This window comes from Andrena cerasifolii, chromosome 8, assembly GCF_050908995.1.
Source record: "Andrena cerasifolii isolate SP2316 chromosome 8, iyAndCera1_principal, whole genome shotgun sequence".
NCBI lineage: Eukaryota > Metazoa > Arthropoda > Insecta > Hymenoptera > Andrenidae > Andrena > Andrena cerasifolii.
Window position 1 is genome coordinate 9,847,495 of NC_135125.1, and position 21,603 is coordinate 9,869,097.

At 44.7% G+C, this 21,603-nt stretch overlaps 4 protein-coding genes and 1 long non-coding RNA gene across 6 annotated transcripts; 3 read left to right on the forward strand and 2 right to left on the reverse strand.

Annotated features, from left to right (window-relative positions):
• Positions 1-11: 11 nt before the first annotated feature.
• Positions 12-11,743, reverse strand: LOC143371939 (O-acyltransferase like protein-like). 2 transcript variants are annotated; one of them, XM_076817615.1, is made up of 14 exons: positions 10,142-11,743; positions 8,148-8,362; positions 7,416-7,600; positions 7,154-7,356; positions 6,878-7,072; positions 6,716-6,809; positions 6,076-6,373; positions 5,923-6,002; positions 5,764-5,859; positions 5,556-5,685; positions 5,083-5,257; positions 3,717-3,859; positions 3,235-3,395; positions 12-3,166 (listed from the first exon to the last, which is right to left on the reverse strand). In XM_076817615.1, the coding sequence occupies exons 1-13, from the start codon at positions 10,470-10,472 to the stop codon at positions 3,267-3,269; spliced, it is 2,274 nt and encodes a 757-aa protein (XP_076673730.1). In that variant the 5' UTR covers positions 10,473-11,743; the 3' UTR covers positions 12-3,166; positions 3,235-3,266. The 2 variants fall into 2 exon arrangements, with proteins under 2 accessions (XP_076673730.1, XP_076673729.1); XM_076817614.1 differs by having other exon boundaries at positions 12-3,395.
• LOC143371985 (uncharacterized) lies at positions 8,416-10,333 on the forward strand. The gene is made up of 3 exons (XR_013086173.1): positions 8,416-9,316; positions 9,396-9,560; positions 10,033-10,333. It is a non-coding gene; the product is annotated as an uncharacterized LOC143371985 (long non-coding RNA).
• A 346-nt stretch (positions 11,744-12,089) lies between the features above and the next one.
• On the forward strand, positions 12,090-13,061 carry LOC143371969 (deoxynucleotidyltransferase terminal-interacting protein 2). The gene is made up of 2 exons (XM_076817710.1): positions 12,090-12,254; positions 12,347-13,061. The coding sequence occupies exons 1-2, from the start codon at positions 12,158-12,160 to the stop codon at positions 13,021-13,023; spliced, it is 774 nt and encodes a 257-aa protein (XP_076673825.1). The 5' UTR covers positions 12,090-12,157; the 3' UTR covers positions 13,024-13,061.
• LOC143371970 ((3R)-3-hydroxyacyl-CoA dehydrogenase) lies at positions 12,923-14,238 on the reverse strand. Its single transcript, XM_076817711.1, has 4 exons — positions 14,057-14,238; positions 13,846-13,962; positions 13,393-13,768; positions 12,923-13,322 (listed from the first exon to the last, which is right to left on the reverse strand). Exons 1-4 carry the CDS (start codon positions 14,085-14,087, stop codon positions 13,106-13,108), a joined length of 741 nt encoding a protein of 246 aa, XP_076673826.1. The 5' UTR covers positions 14,088-14,238; the 3' UTR covers positions 12,923-13,105.
• A 702-nt stretch (positions 14,239-14,940) lies between these two features.
• Positions 14,941-19,668, forward strand: Raf (serine/threonine kinase raf oncogene). Its single transcript, XM_076817613.1, has one exon. The coding sequence runs from the start codon at positions 15,669-15,671 to the stop codon at positions 17,997-17,999; it is 2,331 nt and encodes a 776-aa protein (XP_076673728.1). The 5' UTR covers positions 14,941-15,668; the 3' UTR covers positions 18,000-19,668.
• Positions 19,669-21,603: the final 1,935 nt, after the last annotated feature.

Sequence of the window (21,603 nt, forward strand, 5' to 3'; positions counted from 1 at the left end):
ACGAGATTGTCGGGCGACGCTGTTATCGGGAGTCTCGATGAGGAGTCGCCTGTCTACCGCGTGGCACCTCCTTGTTTGATGGCCAAGGAACAGCTAGAGCGACGAGGCCGGCAGTGGTAGAAAAATGACTTCGCCGGATGAATATCTTGGTAGTAATGAAAGTGCGAGGGGGCATGTGGTGGGGGGCGGCAGAAACCTCCCCGTATCGAAAAGTGAACGCCGGAGTGGCGGGCACCGTTGCCTGGCGATCCACGGCTCTCCGGGTTCCAAACATGCGTGGCTCGGCTTAACTTCGTGTCCGTCGAAGGAACGAGGCAGTAGATTCTGAAAAGCTAAGCCTGTTCCCCGATGGGTATTACTTAACGTCCCGTGCCCTCCAGCGCTTCCACCGCGAGCTCCTGTTTAGCTCTTACGCGCCAAAACGGATGAATGGATAAGAAACTGGTACCCGGCGTGCTAACTCAGAACCTAACGATGTAACATCCGATAGAGATCGAGAGGATAATCGCACGTTCTGCCACGGGTCCGTATCAAGCGGGAGATTCCATTAAAAAAGCATAGTGCCACTTTCAAATATATGTAAATTGGTACCACCGTCCAGAGTTCAATGCACTCGATAGAAGGTCAATTTAACGATAAGGGGAACAACAGGGAATGTCACAAACGGCTTTACGCAGAAAGTTGAGTGTTTTGTTCCAGCGCAGAGTGGGCATTTTCTGTTTTTAACCAGTACACCAAGTCTTTAACGTTATCTTACGGGGGCATTTGAGCTTTATAACACCTTCTGTGATTCGACAGTTCTGCAGTCCCAGTTGCCACCAACAAGATACGCTATAAAACGCAAAATCACGAAGAATTGACATTCCTCGCCGTTCCCCCTTAATTATGGTTTAATCGGTAGGGATAATAGGCGTTATGGATATTAGACTCGAAGCTTAGATTATAAAGGTCCTTAAGAGACTAATGGGCGTTAAATAAATTGGCTAATTTACGGGAGCCGGTTAAGAACGATGAGCGGCGAGGCTTTCGGTAATGTTTTACATGAATTCGCCTTGAACCGACGATAGAGCCTATTCCACGAGTTTCACCGGGAAATTTCATGCTATCAGAATAGCGTTTCCCTTTCTCTGGCACGGGAGTTTCGTTGAACCCTGTTATTGGCTGCTCGGTCGTGCTGAAATTCGTTTTCTTCGTTTTCCTTTCCGTCGCTCGTTGCTCTTTTCATAAACCGTACACGCCTCGCTTTTAAGTAATCTCTATAACTGTCCATCTACATACTGTTATCGCGGATCAATGCTACGTATCTGGGTGGATTCATTGAGAAGATTGTTAAAGGTGTTCGAGTTCGTATTCGGTGCACGCGCCGTTGCAACGCGAGTCGCGTGAAAATCGGACGCGACGTAGTTGACACAGGTAGCTGACACGCGTAGCCCTTGTTTGTTGCAGCACGTTCTCGCTGCTGAGTCGCCGCTGTTGGTCCTGGGTGACGAACGGAGGCAAGTCTTTTTAGAGCTTCACCGTATCTGGCTTAACTCAGCTAACTCAATAGTGAAAGTTCCAAAACGTAACCAGTCCCCGTTTCTGATCCGCGCTGTATTAATGTTCCACGTAGTTCGACGTAAGGCAAATATCATTAGTCCCGATGATTCGTCTCTCACCGTTACAGCTTGTACAACGAGCAGAGACCTCAAGTTCAACGCGTATAATACTTTTCGGCTCCTGCATTTCGAATTAATTTGACGGGCCTCCACTTCCGTGTTCTTCAAGCACAGCGCGATACGTACTGATAATTGAAGTGTCCTTGTAGAAAACACTGTGCCAAGAATCAAATTTTTTCGGAAGAGAGAAAAAACTTTCCTGACTTTCAATGACTTACGAAATTTGATTTGCTTTCATTGCTAAATATGCTTCGGTATACAATGACCCAAATGCATCACGAAATTTTCTACTTTTTGCATTAATATAGTCCGAATTCATGAAAAAGAAAGAATTTTATTTGTAGAAAACCCTGGATGTGCCGTTTATTTAAATTTCCAGGCACCGTAAGTGCCAGTCCTGTTTACCTATCGCTTAATTGGCTCTTACATTGCTTTGAAGTGGAGTTGGATGTAAGTACCAGCTGTACCATATTTCACCACTATTGGTAACTTATTTACAAAGGGAAATTGCGTTAAAATTCTACGCTATAGTATTAGCACTGGCACGTAGAACATTTTCAGCTGAAAAAATTAATTTTGTCAGTACAGTGTTTTCTACGAGGACTTTTTAATTGCTTTCCTTCTCCATGGAGCCATCGAATAAAAATGTTCACGATCGTTTCCGACAGTTTTTTGTGGGATGGATGGTTAAAGGACTATTTTAATTATGGAATTCTCTAAATCGCCAGAGTTGCATGTTTGTTCTGAGGGAAACTGTTCAAAGGGGACATTTTTAAGTTCCTGGCGCCCTGCTTTTCTGTCACGCGATTAAGGAGCTTTGGAACTTGCCCAACGAGATCTCGATTCACCTTCAAAGGTCCGAGTCCGGCCTTCTCGCGATTCACCTCTATTTCGGAGCAGCTCCATCGATCATCGCTCCTTCGTCACAGAACTACCCACGAGCAATCCAAGGTGAAGCATGACTGTGGACATTTACGGATTTGGTTGCATTCGATTCGAAGGAAGCGTGGATTAGTGGAAAGAAGTACAGCGGCTTTTGGATTTTGTAGAAATATTCGGATCCCGACCGGCGCGTCGGTCTCAAGGATGCCGTTGTCTCGTTTCTTTTAATTTCCGAGCTGCGCTACCTCTATTGTGAGATTAGTCGTGAATTTTAATTAATCTACTTATGCATAAACCGACCTTCCAGCTATTCAACAAGTTTTCCTTGGAACTGCTTGTTAAATTCTCCTACCGCGAATTCCATCCATTCAGCGAGTAATCGCCTCGATATATGTTTCTTCTTAAAACGTAATAAAAAAATCTCTTCTCTAAAATTAATCGAATTTGTGTTTACAGAAGCACGCGCCTCTTCAGCAAGTATCCACGGATATTCCAGCGAGGACGAATAGATCCCGTTCATTTTTCTCGGGCTGCTTACGCAACGTTCCGGTTGCCTCGCGGCCACGCGTCGTTTAGCTGCTATCAATAAGAAATCAGAGCAAAGTAAAATTGCTCGGCACGGTTAGCTACGAAACAGATAACAAGGTGAAATATCCTTTGCTGGCGTCGATGGCGTACTAATAATAGGCCTTACAGATCGAAAGTAAAATTAGGGCTCCGTTTGAGTTACTCCTTTTTCCACTGCCTCAGGGGATGAACTATTCTTAGTAGAGACACCATAGGAGCCTCGAAGAGCAAGCTGATGAACAGTCCAACGGCATACGACGCCACCGTGAATCCGAGGAACATAATTGTCTGCGGAATATTTTCGATTTGTTGAAAATGATCGAAGATTAAAAATAATGCTCGGCGGCGAAATTCTCCGTTCGGGGCGAGCGCCACTTTCTCCGGCGGGAAAGAGTGAAAGTGGGGAGAGGGAGAAATGGAGAGTGGAAATGAGGTGGGGGATTAATGAGATCGGAGGGAGATGTGGGAGAAGTAGGGGAACAGCAGGTGGAAGACTCGAAGGAGTCGAGATCTGACGGAGGCTTTGGAATTGAAACGAACCGCTCTGCCCGATCGGTAATCGGAGAAATTCAATTTGAACTCGCGATTGGGAAATATGGATCATCGTACCACGAATCCCTCCGACAGATGCAGCGAATGCTCTCCTGCTACTAACACAGCGCGTATGATAGCAGGGTGCAGCAGGTACACGCAGTAACTCAACCTGGAGAGTGGGTACAAGTACTTGCAGGACAGCACTTTGTTTACCACCCCTGAAAGCACACGGGCCGTTAGCGGGCATTTCCTAAATCTGAGATCGAGAGATGATGAGCCACGGACAGGGGCGGATTTTTAAACCTGGCGGCCTTGTTTGCCGCCCTTTCCGCGAAATATCGCATATTTTAGTTTAACCCTTCCTGGACACGCTGGGTCCAATGGACCCGCTTTTTGACTTTGGAGCTTCATACCGGTAAGTTCCTGACTTTGAAATAGCATTGACCTGACATTTTACGGAAATTTCAAGTGTCCTCTTCCGTTAGAGACCGTCAGTTTTTGAATATGAAATTGCGTTGATGAGTGGCAGCCGTTACAAAACAATCGGTTTTGAGCGTAAATTTTATCGAAAAAATGAAATTTTTTTTTCAATTCTAATTCGAGAAATTCACTTCAATAAAATGTAAAGTGTATGACTGTGACGATATTTTTTCCCCTCAAGTTATATGTGCGTATAATTAGTTCGACACAGAATGTATTTGTGTGCCGAATGCGCGGGAGAAAACAAGATTCAATTCTTTTCATTGTTAAATTACTTTCTTATGAGTAAAAATAATAATAATCATTTAATAATAATAATAATAAATAGTTATTTCTATAAATTAAACGTGGTTTTTTTACTAAACAATTTCATCTTCAGATCTCGAAATAAATACCTTTTTTTCTAAAAGGACTATATCTTCTTAGTATCAGCCACAATCTGTATGTAAATTGGTTGAAACATAAAAAACCGTATTATTGTTTTAGTAGAAAGACTCGTTTTTCAGGATTTTACAGGTTTCCGATTTTTTTGGAACAAGTTGTCATTTAATTTCTTACAAAAACGCGACTATTCCATATTCAACAATATTCAAAGTGTGTATTATAATTTTTGGGACTCGATTGGACCGATAAAGCTCGTAAGGTAACTGTATAAAAATCGGCCGGGTTTATTGGATCCAGTGTGACCACCGCGTAACTTCACAGAAGTGTGACCACGAAGGGTTAAAAGACTTGAGACAATTTTAAAATTAATTCAATATGACACCTCACACGCGAGTTTTTTTTAAAAATTGTCTCAAGCCTCTGTGGTTAAAGATCACCCGGTCAAAAGGGCCAGAATAAATAAGTGGTCCTTTCTCTTAAATTAAGCGTAATATTTTATCCGCATCGAGGCTGCAGGCTACTTAGCCTATATGTATACAAATCCGCCCCTGGCAACGGAATAATTTTCGATACCGACCACCGTGCCCGCAGACGCAAGCAATTAAAATCCACGACAGGGAGGCCGCCCATCCGGAATGCGATAGCGCGGTGTACAACGTGGAGACGAATGGACCGTAGCCACTTCCGTATAGTCCGTACACTATGCTAAACATCGTGAAGCAGGAGAGCGCCCATAGAAGCAACGCAACCGTCTGCAAGTACAACGAGTCACGGTATCCATTATACAAGCACGAGGAACTTCATCCGCTAAGTAGACCGTCTTTGCGCTCCTGGATCATCGCGGAGAAAGTGGATTACGATATCTCTTACCTAGCACCCGCCTGCATAAACAGCGGCGATTAGTCACACAAATGGTGAGCAGGGTACCCTTAAAACGCACCGCTTGTTTCTCTCACCGACTCGAGTGAGTTCTACCCTCGTTTTACCTGTATTATACGCGTTCACTTCGCAGCTAAATGCGAAACAGGATCCTCCGCTCATTATACTCACTGTATGGATCTTCAGCTTGCAGTTGGATTTGTAGAGGTACCACCCCGTAATCATCCCTAGAACATACGGTCCGATCCTCAACCAGGGCTTGTCGTAGAGGCTGTCGTAGTGCGCGAACGGATCTTGAATGCTATACGTACATTTGTCATGAGACTTTCACTGAGCGGCAGTCGTAATAAACGGAGATTTAAACCCGCTGAGGTGTTACCTTGGCACGTGATGCTCGTTCAACGCGATAACGGCCGTGGTGATCCAAGACGCGATCAGAACGGAGATCGTCATAAAGGCGGCGACAGGAATAAATCTGCGGATAAATACGTTCTCGGATTAGCAGGCATTCCTGACACCATTGGCGAATATCGTATACCTTGCGCCGATTATGAGGATGATTATTCCAATGATGTAAAACAGCGTGTCGTTGGTTAAATACCAGCTCCACATCATACACTGTTGAAACGCATGAGAGACGATTAACCATCATCTGTATTTTATATTCTATTTTAGAGCGACGCTCTCTCACCTGTTCCTCGTACGAGAAGTACGCGTTTATGTACAAGGCGTTTCGCCACCAGAACCTTCTGCAATTCTGGTAATCGCGCTTGAGCAAGTCGAACATCGTGTGCTCGTAGTACCAAGACAGGGACACCTGAGTCAGGCCAATCAGGAGTAGATAAGGAGGAGTCAGGCGGAAGTATCGGTACAACACCGTCCCTATGAACTGGAGGACCTGACCGCAACAGCCCTGTTGTATTATACTCTTCTTCCGGATATGCTCGTTCGTGACCGTGCGGAAGTAGAGGAAGGATACCAAGCAGCCACTGAAACGAGGATTATCGATGATCCTTGCGGTTAATATTAATGTAATATTTTAGCTGTATATAATGCGATTAATATTAATAATATAGCTGTAAATAATGCGGTTAATATTAATATAATATTAATTCTAGTGTGTTTTGTAGTCCCTATGTGTTCGGAAGCCAAGAAAAAAGTATTCCTGAGGCGACGGGACTTGAACCCATAATCTTCCGGGGTCCTTGCGTTACTAGCCATCCGCCTAACCAACTCCGCCAAAGTCGATCCGCCGAGGTATGTTATTCCGGGCTCCCTTTTATAGTTGTTCCTGATCCCACGATAGCATAGAATAAGTCTGGATTGAGTACCTAATGAAGAAGAACGTGTCCACAGAGTACGTGCCGTTGCCGATGGCTTGGTAAAAGAAATCCTCCTCCGCCTTTAATCTGAACGACGAATCATCTGCGAAGGTAATGAAATTATCCCACGTGCGCTTTTTCCAATCAACGAATTTGCAGATTCTCACGTACCAGCAATCGCGGACATCGACATGCAAGTGTGGATTAGGATGATCCATAGCATGGTTATAAATTTCAAGCCATGAATCGGCGCTAAAGTATCGGCTCCCACCTCGAGGCTGAACATCTTCGACAGATTCAACAGCAGGCTGAAGGATAGCAGTGCCTCCGACAGGGGTTTCGCCACCTTCTCCGAATTGTTCAAGTCTGGAATTTTAGCCGGCGGGTAAAGTCAGAGAGTTTCGCGAACTTTTCGGCAGCAATGCGACGGGGATTCTGCGAAGGTACCTAGAGTGGCGTTGTGCTCTGTCACCGACCACAGCTTCGTCAGCGTGATTTCATCGTCGACGACCCGATCGGAGTTCAGGAGTTTCATTTCTGTTACCATTTTCCCGTGCCTTTCTTTCGCCATACGTAATACTCTGTACCTCAGGGAAATGTCGTAGAAAGTGGCCAGGATGACAAAAACGATGACCACGACGAATGTAACCCTGCAAGTTATTCAACACTCTTAGCCGTCCAACTTCTGGGTACTATAATTAATACACACGCTAAAACGTAGAATACGGGGTCCTCCCAGAACGAGTATCCGTTCGACAGGTTTCGAACGAGTTCAACCACTACCTTCGTCGATGAATCGTTTCTAAGTTTACCCTGAACAAAGTGGAAAAGCTCCTTGACGTCTTCTGGACTGCATGAATCGGGTAGACACAATCCCATTAGGATACTGTAAGTCTAAAGAACGAAGGTTGTTGAGCCGCGTCCAGTTTGGGTCATTCTATCAGACATTGCGGTAGATTTGTGGCGGCTGGAGAACACTCGATAGGAGTATAGAAAGAAAGGTAAACAGTAAACAGCCGTAATTAAATATTAAAATGAGCAACGGCTAATTTCCTGTATATCTTGAAAACTATAGTAGATATAAAAAAATTATTGCAATAAAAATTTCACGTTTTTTTACGTTCTATAAAACTGTCTAATCAAATTGTTAAAAATTTGTAATTTCAACTAGAAGATGTCCCCCGCCACAGATTTCAACTTCGTTAATACAGCATACGAAACTATTAAATTTTCTTTACGACAATTTATTTATATCTACTATAGTTTTCAAGATATACTGGAAAATAGAAAAACACACATTAACCCTTAAGGGATGTTTTCACTGTAATGTAGTATAGGTAATTAAATAATAAGTAGTGTTAAGTATAAGTAAGTGTAGCGTAACTAGTTAAGAACTCCAGATTCACCACCTGACTAATCCCCTACAGACTCCAGTACCTACCTTGTTTAATTCCGCGGTGTGCAGAATGCTGAAAGAGAGGGTGGCTGCATTCATGCTGACCAAGAAGGGTGGCAGGTGCTTTTTACGCTGAGCTTCTTTATCCTTCTGCCATTGGAGGAATTCGCTTGCCATCCGTCGACATTGACCGGGAGATCCTACCCATAACATATTGCCGGAAAGCAAGCCCCATGAATGCCTCCCAGTTGCGTCTGCCACTAAAAAAAATTGTTGCGACCATCATAAAGTGAAGGGCACCTGCGGTAATCTCTGATAAAAGTTCGATCGTTTCGAGATCATTTTCCGAAGGCAAGTAGGACCGATACCCGGAAGCTTCTGGGAAACATAATCGTTTTGATTAGTTTTCCACTTCCTATAGAAACACTTTGTTACGTAAAGATCAAGTTCCTTTCGGTTCAATACGGTTACCATACAATGCTCTCTCATTCGTATTCTGCGCTCCGCAGGGTTTGAAAGAATTACAGCCAGACCCGGCTGGTTGCGTGGGCAAACTGCGCGATACACATAAGCGCGGAAGAGAAAAGGCGCGTAAACTACAGGGCGTGAGTAAGATCATATTGCAGAGAGATTTTGTATGATTTTTATTCCCTGTTTTTTTTATTCGCAATTAATTCGAAAAAAAAAATTTTGGAAGGCGCCAAACATTTATCGCGCACTCAAAAAAAAAAACACCACGCGCCGGACTTAATTACAGGGGATAGTTTTCTGTACTATACAACTCGGTCGTAATGGTTAAGTTCTTCCTGGAAAGATCTACTTCTTTTCTTTCTTCGAGGAACGGTGTCTTTCTAGAACTTTGTCGTTCATTTCCCCTATTACGTTATTAGGAAAAAGGGAGTCGCGGCTCCCGATGAAGGGGAGAATGTAGAATTGCGGGTCCCAGTGGGAAACAGACACATGCCACCGTTTCATAATTTCAATGCCAAGCGAGTTGAAGGAAAAATTATTTTCATAGGAAGCGCGGCATGAAATTGTAATTATTTTAAACGGTACTTGAATTAGATAGTAAATGAAACTGTTGGCAAATTTTAGCTGAGAAATTAATCAATGTTTCTTCATGGCCACCTTTTCCACAACGGATTTGTTTTTCCTCGGCGCGAGGAAAACTTAATATGACATGAATTACGCTACATTGCGGGAATGAATTAATGGTAGGTATGAAGAAACGAAAATTCATGCGCATGTGCCTGTTCTCCACTGGGCCTCTAAATTACAGAGGTACCATTTCAGATTGATACCTATGTTGGCTGAAGCAATCACCGCTGTACCATATTCCCCGGGGGTTTATGCAATTGAATGTAACGTTAAACGATTTGCTGCCGGATCGAAAGCACGAAGAAAGTCTCATCCATTACAGTAAAACCGGTCCGAACGTGCGTTAACAACTTCCTCTAGGTAGGTGCTACCGATCAATTTCCTCATACCGCGAGACCCGTGGTTGTCACGGTCCATTAATAGATATTTAAGCACCGTACAAATATGATCATTATAGCGCAGGAAAATTAAATCTCAACTTGACTCCTGCCTGATCAAATGCTATTATAATTATTGCATTACTCATTGCACAGTTTCCTAAGGGTGCGTTTATGTCGGAGCCGCGATAATAGCGAAGAAAGAGAAATATTTCTTTCTCCAGGCTTTTATCGTTGGTCATCTATATAGTCATCTCGCTCTTATCGTCGCTCTGATCGTTTATCGCAGCTCCAACGTAAACGTACCCTAAAGGTGGTTGCGGGGTGCTTATAAGCTTTCCCGCAAGAATCAAAGATAGCGAGCGCGATGGTCTTCAATACAAATATTTAGCGTGTTAACGTACTCGGAGCAAGAAATTTTTTAATTTGCAATAAAACTATTTTTATCCGTTCAGCTCAGCTCCCACAATAAGATTAAATCCTGAGTGCGCCACTGGATTCGATTGAATCTGGAATTTGAAACTGACAAAGTGGAGGCAAGTTCTCTTTGCGGATTTTACTTACTTTTTAATGCCCATTGTTTTCTCGCTGATAAGGCCGCTATGTAGTCCGTAACATCTTTACCACAAGCCGCGGAAATGTTGAGCGATTCGCGAGCATCGCGATGCCACAGTTTTGCCATCAGGTAGGGGCTCCAAATGTCCACGAGCTCGTTCCACGGCGATACCGACGCATTTGATGGAAACACTTGTTCGTCTTCTTCGTAAGCCTCTGGAGAATCGATACGATCTCTTTGCGAGGTATCGTTGTTAGTTTTCCACTCATTTTCGCTCAATTTAAATCCACTCGCGAAGCAGAGCGCGAGTGGCAAGAGCAACAAGTGTCCGACGAACATGCTCGATTCCTTCAAACGTTACACTCCGAGAATTTTCCGATTAATAATTATTCTAAATTATTATTGGAAATTATACGAGAGGATATTAGATAGTGAAAGCGCCGGAGACAGTAACGAATCCCAGTAGGAAATTCTTCGTAACGATTTAACCGTACGATTCGACTTTTGAATACATCGATGGGTATCTTGATAAAGGCGTTGCTCTTACACTTACTGCCGCTATCGAACCTAGTGCATGGTCAGATATAGTCTGCTAACCGTCTCCCACTTGACTGCTTTTACTGCTTTCATAATTCCTTGTATTTAAAATTGCTTATTATGTGCCTTCCAAACGCCGGGTGACGGATCGCTTCATTTTTCTCGCTATCTTAATTATTGTTTATCCACGGAAGTGTTATTTAATTGGTGTAATTGAGCGCATTATTATTTCTAACGCTAGCATTGCGTATCAACAGGAATTTTATTATTCTGTAACGATAAACATGACAAAGAAAAAAAGCGCTGGATGAATCCATCGAGGGATTTAAATTTCGAATTTCGAATGCGAGCTGCGCTCGAGCATGCGCAATGGCTAGACGAACGTTCCGAAATGCATACCAGAAATCAGGCTATGTCCAAAGAGGAGATATAATAAGAGGCGTCACTCGACAAGGACAGAAATAATCTGGGGAAATCACCAAGACAACCAATTTAAATGCCCATTCGGCAATGATCGGTAAACTTCGGCAATAATCAGCAAACTGCGGTAAGGTTCAAATATTTCGTTTGCAGTGCCCCGTGATTAATTCTAACACGTTTGTTTTCTCCCTCTTCTGAAAAAATGGGAACTATCGAATATTTTAGAAAATATGCGGGGCGCAGTCCGGGCCGGCCCGGGCTATGTTTAAAAATGTAGCATTTTTTTACACGTATACGTCGACTTTAACTTTAAACTTTTCAAACCTAGAAAGTATTAATATATATATATATATTCACGAAAAACAGTACTGATAATATACAGAAAGTTTATAACGTAAATAGGTTTTCAAAATTGTCATAAATACAAGCGAAGGAAAACCCGTATTACATTTAGTCGATTCGAATATCCCGCTCGAATAGACAACCAATTTAAATGCCAAGGTCAAGTAAGGAGTTCAAAGGTTCCGCGCGGAGTGACGCCTCTTATTATATTTTCTCTATGCTATGTCGCTATTGGAAATCTCAGTTTATCCTTCTCCTTCGTACGGCGAGGAGAAGAATGAAGCATGCGATCCAAACAGCGTACTTTAGAACACTGTAGAACTTAGACCATATATAATTATATAGACAAGTCTCCAGATACCTGCGTTCGCGCTAAGATAAAAGCATCTATTTACGCGACGTCACGCAAAGTAACGATGGAAGGTTCAGCAATTTATAATTATTTACGAAAATGCAATTTAATCATTGCCTTTGCAATTCTTTATATAACATATTTGCACCATTATTAATAATTATTCAAGAAGTATTCACACAGAAAGTAGTATCCACCATTTTGAATTATCTTTTGCCCGCGTGTATTTTTCCGGGTTATCTTTGCTTCACTGCTCCGTGTCTACAAGTACATATGGCCATATATGGTCTATGCTGTAGAACACCGTAGAACATAACCAAACCTGGGGCGTGTAGTGTTTAAGGAAGTAAACAGTTGGTAATTCGTTGGAATAATGGATATAATAATTGACACGAAAGGCGAAGCGGAGTTGGCGACGAGAGATCGCTTGATAGAAAGCGACGACGATGATTTGGACTTTGAAAATACTGGTAATTGACTCCGTCCTCCATTCTGTCGTTCGTCGAGGTTGGAAACACTTGACAGCGTTCTAATGTTCCTTATGTTTACATTGATCGAGCAGGCACACAGGTGTTGAACGTCTTCAGCGTAGAGAACCATCTAATTGGGAATGACGGGCCAAAGAAGAAGACGAAGCGCGACGGAACTGAAGACCTCGATCTTGAAGAATTCGAGAGGGATATGGGCTGGGCAGATACGCGGAAGAAACGAAAGGGGCCTGCGCCAAACGTAGCTCGTCTGACAAAGGAATTGACGGCAGTGGACAAGGTACTTCAGAGCAGCGTTATAAAGCCTGGTTTCGAGCAGCTGGAAGCTGTGCCACCTTACGAAGAGAGCAAGAGACAGTCGAGACTCAAGAGACGCAAGGAGCGTGCCTTAACCAAGGGCAAAGATTGGTTTAACATGCGACCTCCCGAGATGACACCCGAGATCAGACACGACCTCCAAGTCCTACAAATGAGGTCCGCGTTAGACCCGAAGCACTTCTATAAGAAGAACGATCTCAAGGTTCTGCCGAAATATTTCCAGATTGGTAAAGTTGTTGATTCGCCGCTGGAATATTATTCGGGACGTTTGACGAAGAAAGAGCGCAAGAAAACAATCGTGGACGAACTTATGGCTGATGCCGAGTTTTCTAAATACAATAAACGTAAATATAAGCAGATCATAGAGGAAAAGAAGAAGCTGCATCATAAAGCTCACAAGCATTCGAAGAAGCTGAAGGGAAAGAAAAAGTGATGTACTTGGTTCGAAAATATATATTTTGAGTACTGTAATCGCTCATATATCGAGCGCATTTCTGTACCCCCATAAAAGAGTATCAATACATCCCCCCTGTAACATCGATAGACGCTCCATTGACGTAGGAGCTCTTGCTCGACCCCAAAAATGCTATAACTTCTGCCACTTCCTCCGGCTTTCCCATTCTACGGAGAGGTATTCTTTTCGTGAAGATGTGCTTCACGTTATCGGGTACAACCTCTGTCATAGGAGTCTCTATAAATCCTGGTAGAACTGTATTAACACGGACCCCGAATCTGTAATCACAGTGTACTCTATGAAGTTCTAGCATTGCTATGTATTGTTAGTTATAGTTCTAATACTTACTGTCCAAATTCAATGGAAGCAGTCTTTGCGAGGGCTATTACACCAGCTTTCGAGGCAGCATAGTTAGCTTGCCCCATGTTTCCCATTTTAGCAGTAATAGAGCTTATATTAATGATCGAACCACCATTGCTTACATCCGCAGCGATCATTTCCTGGACCGCAGTTCTCATTACAAGGAACGTTCCCTTCAAGTTCACATTGAGTACTTGGTCAAAGTCATCATCGCCGAGTTTCAATAGAAACTGATCGCGAGTGATGCCTGCAGAATTGACTATGATCGTGGGAGGCTTTGAAAACTTGGTTCTCACATTTTGGAATGCCTCCTTGATGCTCTCTGAATCTGAGACTTCTATACTCACCGCCAGGTGTTCAGAGTCTACGAGAAATCGCAGAATTATACATCGATTAAAGAACACAATAACGGGAAATATGAATAATCCTTTATGTTCGAACCATTCAAAGACTGAACTGTTTCTTGAGCAGCCTTTAAATTCCGATCAGCTGCGACAACTTTCGCTCCTTGCCTGGCCAAAATACGGCATACTTCTCTGCCGATACCGCTTGCCGCGCCTACAATTAAAACACCGCGTAAGTATCATTACTGTACGTGCAACGGTGGTCTCGATCGTTTCTTGTTCCGCTCGCTTCTGTTTGAAGTACACACCTGTTACGAGAGCAACTTTACCAACTACCATTTTCTTTTCCGAGCAATGAGCAAGTGCAAAGTCTAGCGGTCATAATATAAAGTCGAACATTATCGGTGTGATAATTCAAGCCGGAGATTAGACCTGCGAGTAAATTAATGTACGAAGTCACGAGATAATCGGACGGTATCGAGGGAATCAATCTTACCGATCCAGAGTCATCCTTGGATGTTTCGAATACTTTTTTTTTAGCCGCCGCCGGGTATATGCGTAACGAGTACGTACGCAAGCGTTGGACCAATTACGATAGACCTCTGTTGCCTAGGTAACCGGACCGTACGCTGCTGACGTCAAAGCACGTCTGCAGTGACGTCAGAAACGCAACGCGAGTAGTAGCTGTGTTTACAGAAAAATTGAACTTGAATTATAGAGCCATACTCTAAACGGCCGTACGTCAAGGAGAGTGCAAAGAGAGCTTTCGGCGCATCGTTTTCACTGACAACGGAGCAAAGTGATCGAAGGTCCATAAGAGGATATTAATAAATATCAAAGCAAATCAAAAAGTAATGTCTAAAGTGATTAAATTCAGAACATATCCACACCACGAAAATACGAACCGAAACGTACCTTCCAAGGGGAAAAGGTTCCCAAAACGAAGTGATAATTACATAACAAACTACACCTGCCCCATCAAATTTCCCTCCTTGTCTAGAAAACAACGAAATATGTATGTATCTGTTTGTTTGAATATCGAAGACTCAAGATATTAGCCGCGAGAGTAATTATAATTACTATAGTACGTTGTTTTGGTCGCGTTAAATTCGGCGGAGCAATGTTAACGAAGTTCACGGTATCTGTGTGGGAGACGAATCGCAGTTCTCGAAAGTTAGTAGAGGAATTGTTGAAAAATGATGGAAGAATGGCATTACAGTGTAAAGTTTGTAAAAGAAACGTGCACGGAGCGAACAGGTAGAATTCAAACGGAGGAAGAGGAAGAAAATGAGTTGGAGGGGGCGGAATGGTTGGCAGCACTGGCGCAAGAAACATAGCCCCTCGGCTCCCGCATCGCTCGTGCCAGTTTTCTTTCGGTAGGGCTGCAGAGAAGAAGCGTCGAGGGGGGTTCAGGCAGGAAGGATAGAAAGGAAAGAGTTTCGTGCCCGATTACGGGGCAGATCGCGCTCGAACGGAAAGCGATAAGGAAGACGGTGGACGCGACGTTACGGTCGCGTGCAGATTCGCTCGATTGGGCGAGAACGGTGCTGCCCAGGGAAAGACGGACGGCGTTTGCTGTGAAGTCGCGCATCGGAAAGTAGGTTCGATTCGGCGGCTGGCGTAAGAAGAAGAAAGAAGGAGGCAGAGCGACGTGAGGCAGAGAGGGAGAGAGAGAGAGAGAGAGGGAGAAGGAGGTGCGCGCGTGTGTGTATAAAGGAAGGAAAAGAAAAGGAGAGAAGAGGTGTGCGAGGACGCGTCCGCGAGTGGCGTGAGAGGTGAGGGAACGGCGACGAGCGGCGTGGTGAAAGCCGTGGCAAGGCCGGGGAGAAAAATTCGGCGGCGACCGGTAGCGCCGAGGCTACCAAGGTGTTCCGGGGCGCAGCAGCAGCGGCCCAGGATGCTGCCCGACGGAGCAAGAAGATGGCCGTGATCGGCGAGCAGAGGTATTGCACGGCGATCCGTGAGAACGCGTACACGGAGTTCTCGTGTCGTAGGTTCGAGGTTGCGGCAGCCAGGTCGCCGTCCCCCTCGTCCTCGACGCTGTCATCTGGTCGTCGCCGCCGACAGAGGAAAAAGCCGTCGCGCTCACCTGCACGGATAGCCATGTCCTCGTCACGGGGCAGTGGCCCCGACTCCGGGGAGCTCAGCGACTCCGAGGACGGTTACCTGGACACAGATCCTCTAAGGTACGAGCTGAGAAATATCCAAAATGTGATACACGTTACTCGCCAGAACATTGACGCTCTGAACAATCGCTTCGCCGGATTCCAACATCCACCCTCTATATACCTGAACGAGTACCAGGAGCTGACCAGTAAGTTGCACGATCTAGAGTCCAAGGAGCAGAAGCTCAACGAAATGTTGAACGCTGGAAGAGTGTCCAGCAGCGCCTCCATATCGGAGAGCGAATCTCGCGAAGCCAGCACCACTCCTAGAGGGCACAGAATTCCTATGAGATCTTTGCTCAGGGCGTACCTGCCTAATCAACAGCGTACAAGCGTGCAGGTACGCGAAGGACTATCTCTAAGAGACGCGCTCGCCAAGGCGATGAAGTTGAGGAACTTAACCACGCAAATGTGTGTCGTGTACAGCTTGGGCGCGGATAACTCAAAGTATCTTACTTCTTGGGACACAGATATCTCTTTACTCAATTGCGATGAAATATCGGTGGAGATCTTGGACAAGTTTCCCATAACTACTTCCATCTCGCACAACTTTGTGCGCAAGACTTTCTTCTCGCTGGCGTTCTGCGAGTGCTGTAGAAAGCTTCTCTTTCAGGGATTTTACTGCAGATCGTGCAATTATAGATTCCACCAAAGGTGCGCAGGTGGAGTACCCGCCCTGTGTCATCAAGTACGCATGCAGGATGCTTACTACAAAGCATTGCTTGCGCACAATCTTGAAAGTACTACCGGGATTTTGCAACTTCCTTCTGATTACAGTTTAAGCAGAAGCATGTCCCCGTCTCTGGCTCCCTCGAGGAATCAAAGGCATCCACGTTCCTTGGGGCAACAGGATCGCTCCAGCTCTGCGCCTAATGTTTGCTTTAATATGGTGAAACCAAGCGGAGACTCTGCGAATCTAGACGAGTACAGTAGATCTCAGAGCTTAGGTCGCCCGGTCGGTATAAATCAAACCGCAGTGTCGCCAGGTAGTAGCCCCACAAAGTACAGCCAGTCGACGCAGGCCAGTCCCACCAGTACTTTAAGGCCAAAGCGACCTAGAGCAAGATCAGCCGATGAGTCCTCTAAAAATCTGCTGGCACCTAGAGAATCTATAGAAGATTGGGAAATTCCAGCGGATGAGATCTTATTCGCTGCTCGCATTGGATCAGGCTCATTTGGAACGGTGTACAAGGCTCACTGGCACGGACCCGTGGCTGCGAAGATGCTAAACGTGAAGATACCCACTGCTGCCCAGTTACAAGCGTTCAAAAACGAAGTCGCAGTTTTGCGCAAAACGCGGCACGTAAATATTCTGTTGTTTATGGGATGCGTTAGCAAGCCGCAGCTGGCAATTGTTACTCAGTGGTGCGAGGGCTCCTCGTTGTATAAACATTTGCACGTATTTGAAACCAAGTTCGATCTGTTCACGTTGATCGAGATTGGAAGGCAAACGGCGCAGGGTATGGACTACCTGCACGCAAAGAATATCATTCATCGGGACTTGAAGAGTAACAATATATTTCTGCACGAGGACCTCACTGTAAAGATTGGGGACTTCGGTTTAGCCACAGCCAAAACTAGGTGGTCCGGCTCCCAGCAATTCCATCAGCCAACTGGATCTATACTTTGGATGGCGCCAGAAGTGATACGAATGCAAGAGGAAAATCCGTACAGCTTCCAGTCCGATGTCTACGCGTTCGGCGTTGTTTTATTCGAATTGCTGTCTGGTCAGCTACCGTATTCCCATGTTAACAACAAGGATCAAATACTGTTCATGGTTGGGCGCGGGAACCTGCGCCCCGACCTGAACAAATTGCGTTCGGATACGCCAAAAGCACTGAGGAGACTCACAGAGGATTGCATCAAGTTCTCCAGGGAGGAGAGACCAATATTCCGCCAGATCTTAGCCAGTCTAGAGGGCCTTTCGCGCGGGCTACCGAAAATCACGAGATCGGCGTCCGAGCCGAACCTGAACAGGACGCAGCTGCAATCGGACGACTTTGTATACACCTGTGCATCGCCAAAAACTCCAGTGAACTTCCAGTTCGGAGCATTCTCCTTTTACCCTTCCGGTGGGAACATATAGAGAGAAAGTATCGCCCGAAGCAATGAGTCTGACGCGATTTCCGCGAATCGAATATTTAACGAATTTTAGAGAAGGAAATGGAAGAAGAGGGAATCATAATAAACCTAGCTACGAACAATCTATGTAATTCTTTCCGACTGCACTGCGTCGCGACTGTTTGCTCGATGTAGAATGTGAATTGTAACACTTAACGCAAGCAGCGCGGAACGAACAGAGAGCGATCTTGCGAAGCCGCGTGTCTCGCGAGAAGAATGTGTAGCTTTTACCTTTGCATACTTACTATCTATCGAGAGGGACTTTCATTTGACGAGTTGTATCGCTCGTGTATGAATGCATATTCATAAAAATCATGCGTAATACACGCGCGCGCGTCGCTATAGAGGTCTGTTACTTTTGTGGGATCCTTGTGAAGGATGTAAAAACTAAAGTAAGTAATAGGGGTAACGATATTTAATTCGCGTGGGCCGTCGTTCGTCTGTGAAGTATTTTTGCGAAGTGATTTTTGTACCTACTTCCTTCGTGTACCGTCTTGAATATGCTCACACAACAGTTGTTCCTTTTTATAACATATAATTTATAGTCTAACGCTAGATTGTACATAAGTTTCATTGGAATTACCGGGAATCTCTGTGCGTCGCCTTTAAAATTGAGAGACGAGAGGTTTTAAGTGAAGGTAGTAGGCATTCTTTAGAAATAGCGACATTTAATATTTTACGATTACTTCTCTTCTTCTTTGGTAACTGTTTCTCTCGCTAATCGTCACGTCTGACTGATTGTTTCTTTTTTTTTTTTTTACACACTCTGTTTCTACGAGATAATGAAATCCGTTTCGGTCGAACGGGATCGGAAGGATTCATCGCGTCCGAGCGGCAAGGAAAAGCGAAAGTGAAGTGAAAAGCGATAGGTGTATTTGGCCTTTGACTCTAAGACTTTAACAAATGATACGGGGGCTACAATTGTAGCGATCGTTAGCGAGTCATTAGTTGAAAATTGAATCGAGGCCTAAGTCTGTGTAACTCTTGTGTATCGACTAACTTCCATTTCCTAATATTGTAGTCGACCGTTGTTCCTCGCATTTTACTATTTATTAATTTGTACCGTTACGTCCTCTTTTGTAAGTTCAGTTCTCGACTAGGGCTGTAACGAATATTTGAATAATATAAGTATTCGAATACCAGAGAATTCGAATTTATCATTCGAATATTCGAATGCCAGAGAATTCAAATGCTCCTGATTAATTCAAATATTCGATGAAATTATTTGTATTCGAATTAGTTCAATATTCGAATAATTACAGCTCTACCCTGTCGTTCGAGACTCGCGATGCAGGAAGGGGGCACGAACTTCACTTCGAGTCTACCGATTACCAATGTACTCGTTACGTATCATCGAAGGTTCCGGTTACACGTGCCGATCATAAGCTTTTGTTATGGCTGAAACGTGCTCCAGATAACGGCCCGACGAGCGGCAAAGTAAATACAAGGGAAACGTGTTTCACGGACTGCCGAGCGTAAAAAAGACCAACGATGAAACCGATTACGTAACGAATGTCTTTCGTCGCGTCATTAGAAAAATGAATTATTATATTGCGTCACTAATAAAGCCCGCATCTTTTTGCGACTCGAGATCGGTAGTCGACAGCACGTTTCCCCAAAGCGTTAAAGGGGGGGGTAAACAAGTGGCCTAAGAGCAAATCTTCGAAATTCGCTAGTTAGAACGAGTGACGATCTTATTTCTAAAGCACGCGGCATCCCGATTTATTATTTATTTATTTATGTGTAATCCATGAAAGTGCGATGAGTCGCAACTAAAGGACGAATAAAAGTGGAGGGAAGAAGTGAATTTAGTGGCGCGTTTTAAAAAATCTCATCGAGGCGGAGAAGGGTGCTGTGTGTACAAGCGTGTGCGCAGGGGTTGATTAAGAGAGAGCGCGTTGGAGCGTACGAGGGAGAATCGAAGGAGGGTGGAATGGAAAGTAGCTACGAGCGCGTCAACCGGGGCGAACAAACGCACTTGTCGTCGTTAACCACGCTTTCTTCAAACGTAATTAACGATGCTACGAAAATGTGAAGAAAAAAAAAACGAAACGAAGGCACGCCAGAAAGGAGGAGGTGTTGCGCAAAGCTCGGCGGCGTAGCTCTTCTTAACGGTTGTCAGCGATTTATTTTGTAACCAACGCCCCGGGACGGTCGTTTTGCAATTGCACCGTTCAGCAGAGAATTTGGAAAGCTGCTCCTTCCGAATCTCTGCGGAGCGTCGTGATCCTCGATTAACGACGCGAACCGTCTCTTTCCTCATCGTGTATTTTAATTCCGACGCATCGATAGGAGCCGACAACGCATCCCTCGCGGTAGGAGCATCGAGCGCAAGTAGAAATGTGTACAAGGACTTGAATCTTTAATCGAGCATGTGAAATGGACGACTGAGGGTAAAGATAAAGCTCGCGGTGTCCGCGCTCTACGTCCTTCGCGATCGATCTTCCTGTACGTCATTATCGAACTCTAGAATACTATTTTCTTTGACGACATTCCTTTTGTGCATTGCTTACAGTGTGTACCGTACACGTAGAAGGAGGGTTTCCGTGCGATTGCAGGCGATAGAGCGCGTTTTCGTGTCGACCCGAATACTCGCCGGCGTAAATCATGTACAGTCTATAAAGAAAAAGGGGCATTCTGCTGTTCTAAAGAACCCGACTCCCTCGAAGTGTTCGAATTAAAGGCGTTCTACTCGGCGCAAGAGACGGGAGGTAATTCGAACTTGCTGATAGATTTCGACAGCTCCGAAAGTGTGTTGTCGAGTGAGTTTCAAAAAAGGGGCAAGCCCGAACGTCACGCGAGAGGTTCGAATTCCGAAACTGGGTCCGACACGAAAAAACCGATCGGGCGAGCATTTTTTCATTTGATCGATGGACGGACGTCGCGTTCTCCGTTAACAGGATTTTCGGCTACGCGTGTCTTGTGACGGGATAGCGTGGCTGAGGATTGGAGATACTTAATTCAATCAATCGCGACCACCGATTGATCATTGTATTCAACCAAAAAAAAAAAAATGATGGGAAAAAGAAAGAAAAAATAAAAAATTGACTCTTCGTGTAAACAAGTGTCGTTTTTCTTCCAGTAGAAAGCGGCGTTCCCTAGCGCTATACTCGAGAGGATAGCCGTCGTAGCTTCGAAATGGTACAGAACTATCAGCGGGGATCGATTGCAAGGATCGCGATCGGCGCTCAGATTGCGTTGATCGCATTAAATACGATTACCGCCCAAGGATCGTTTCGAAGAAAGCGAATGGCATGGTCATCCTAGGCACACTCGGCCGTGCCAACGTGTGCACGCGTTTACAGTTTGTATAGTCGATACGTAAGTTCCCTGTAATTGCATTTCGATCGAGCACCGCGTCACGTTCAAGCGTCGACGATTCTTTTCAGCAGCCGACACAAAGGCATCGGTGGATTCGTCGAAAGAGCGGTAAATCGAATGCAGGAATCCAAGTCGTATTACGTCCCTCCGGAATCCTCTTAAATAAAAACGAAGCAAATATGAACAGGCTGTTTCCTCTCCACATCTGCGCGCCATCGGTTTAATATTCCGGCACGGTCGCTAACGTC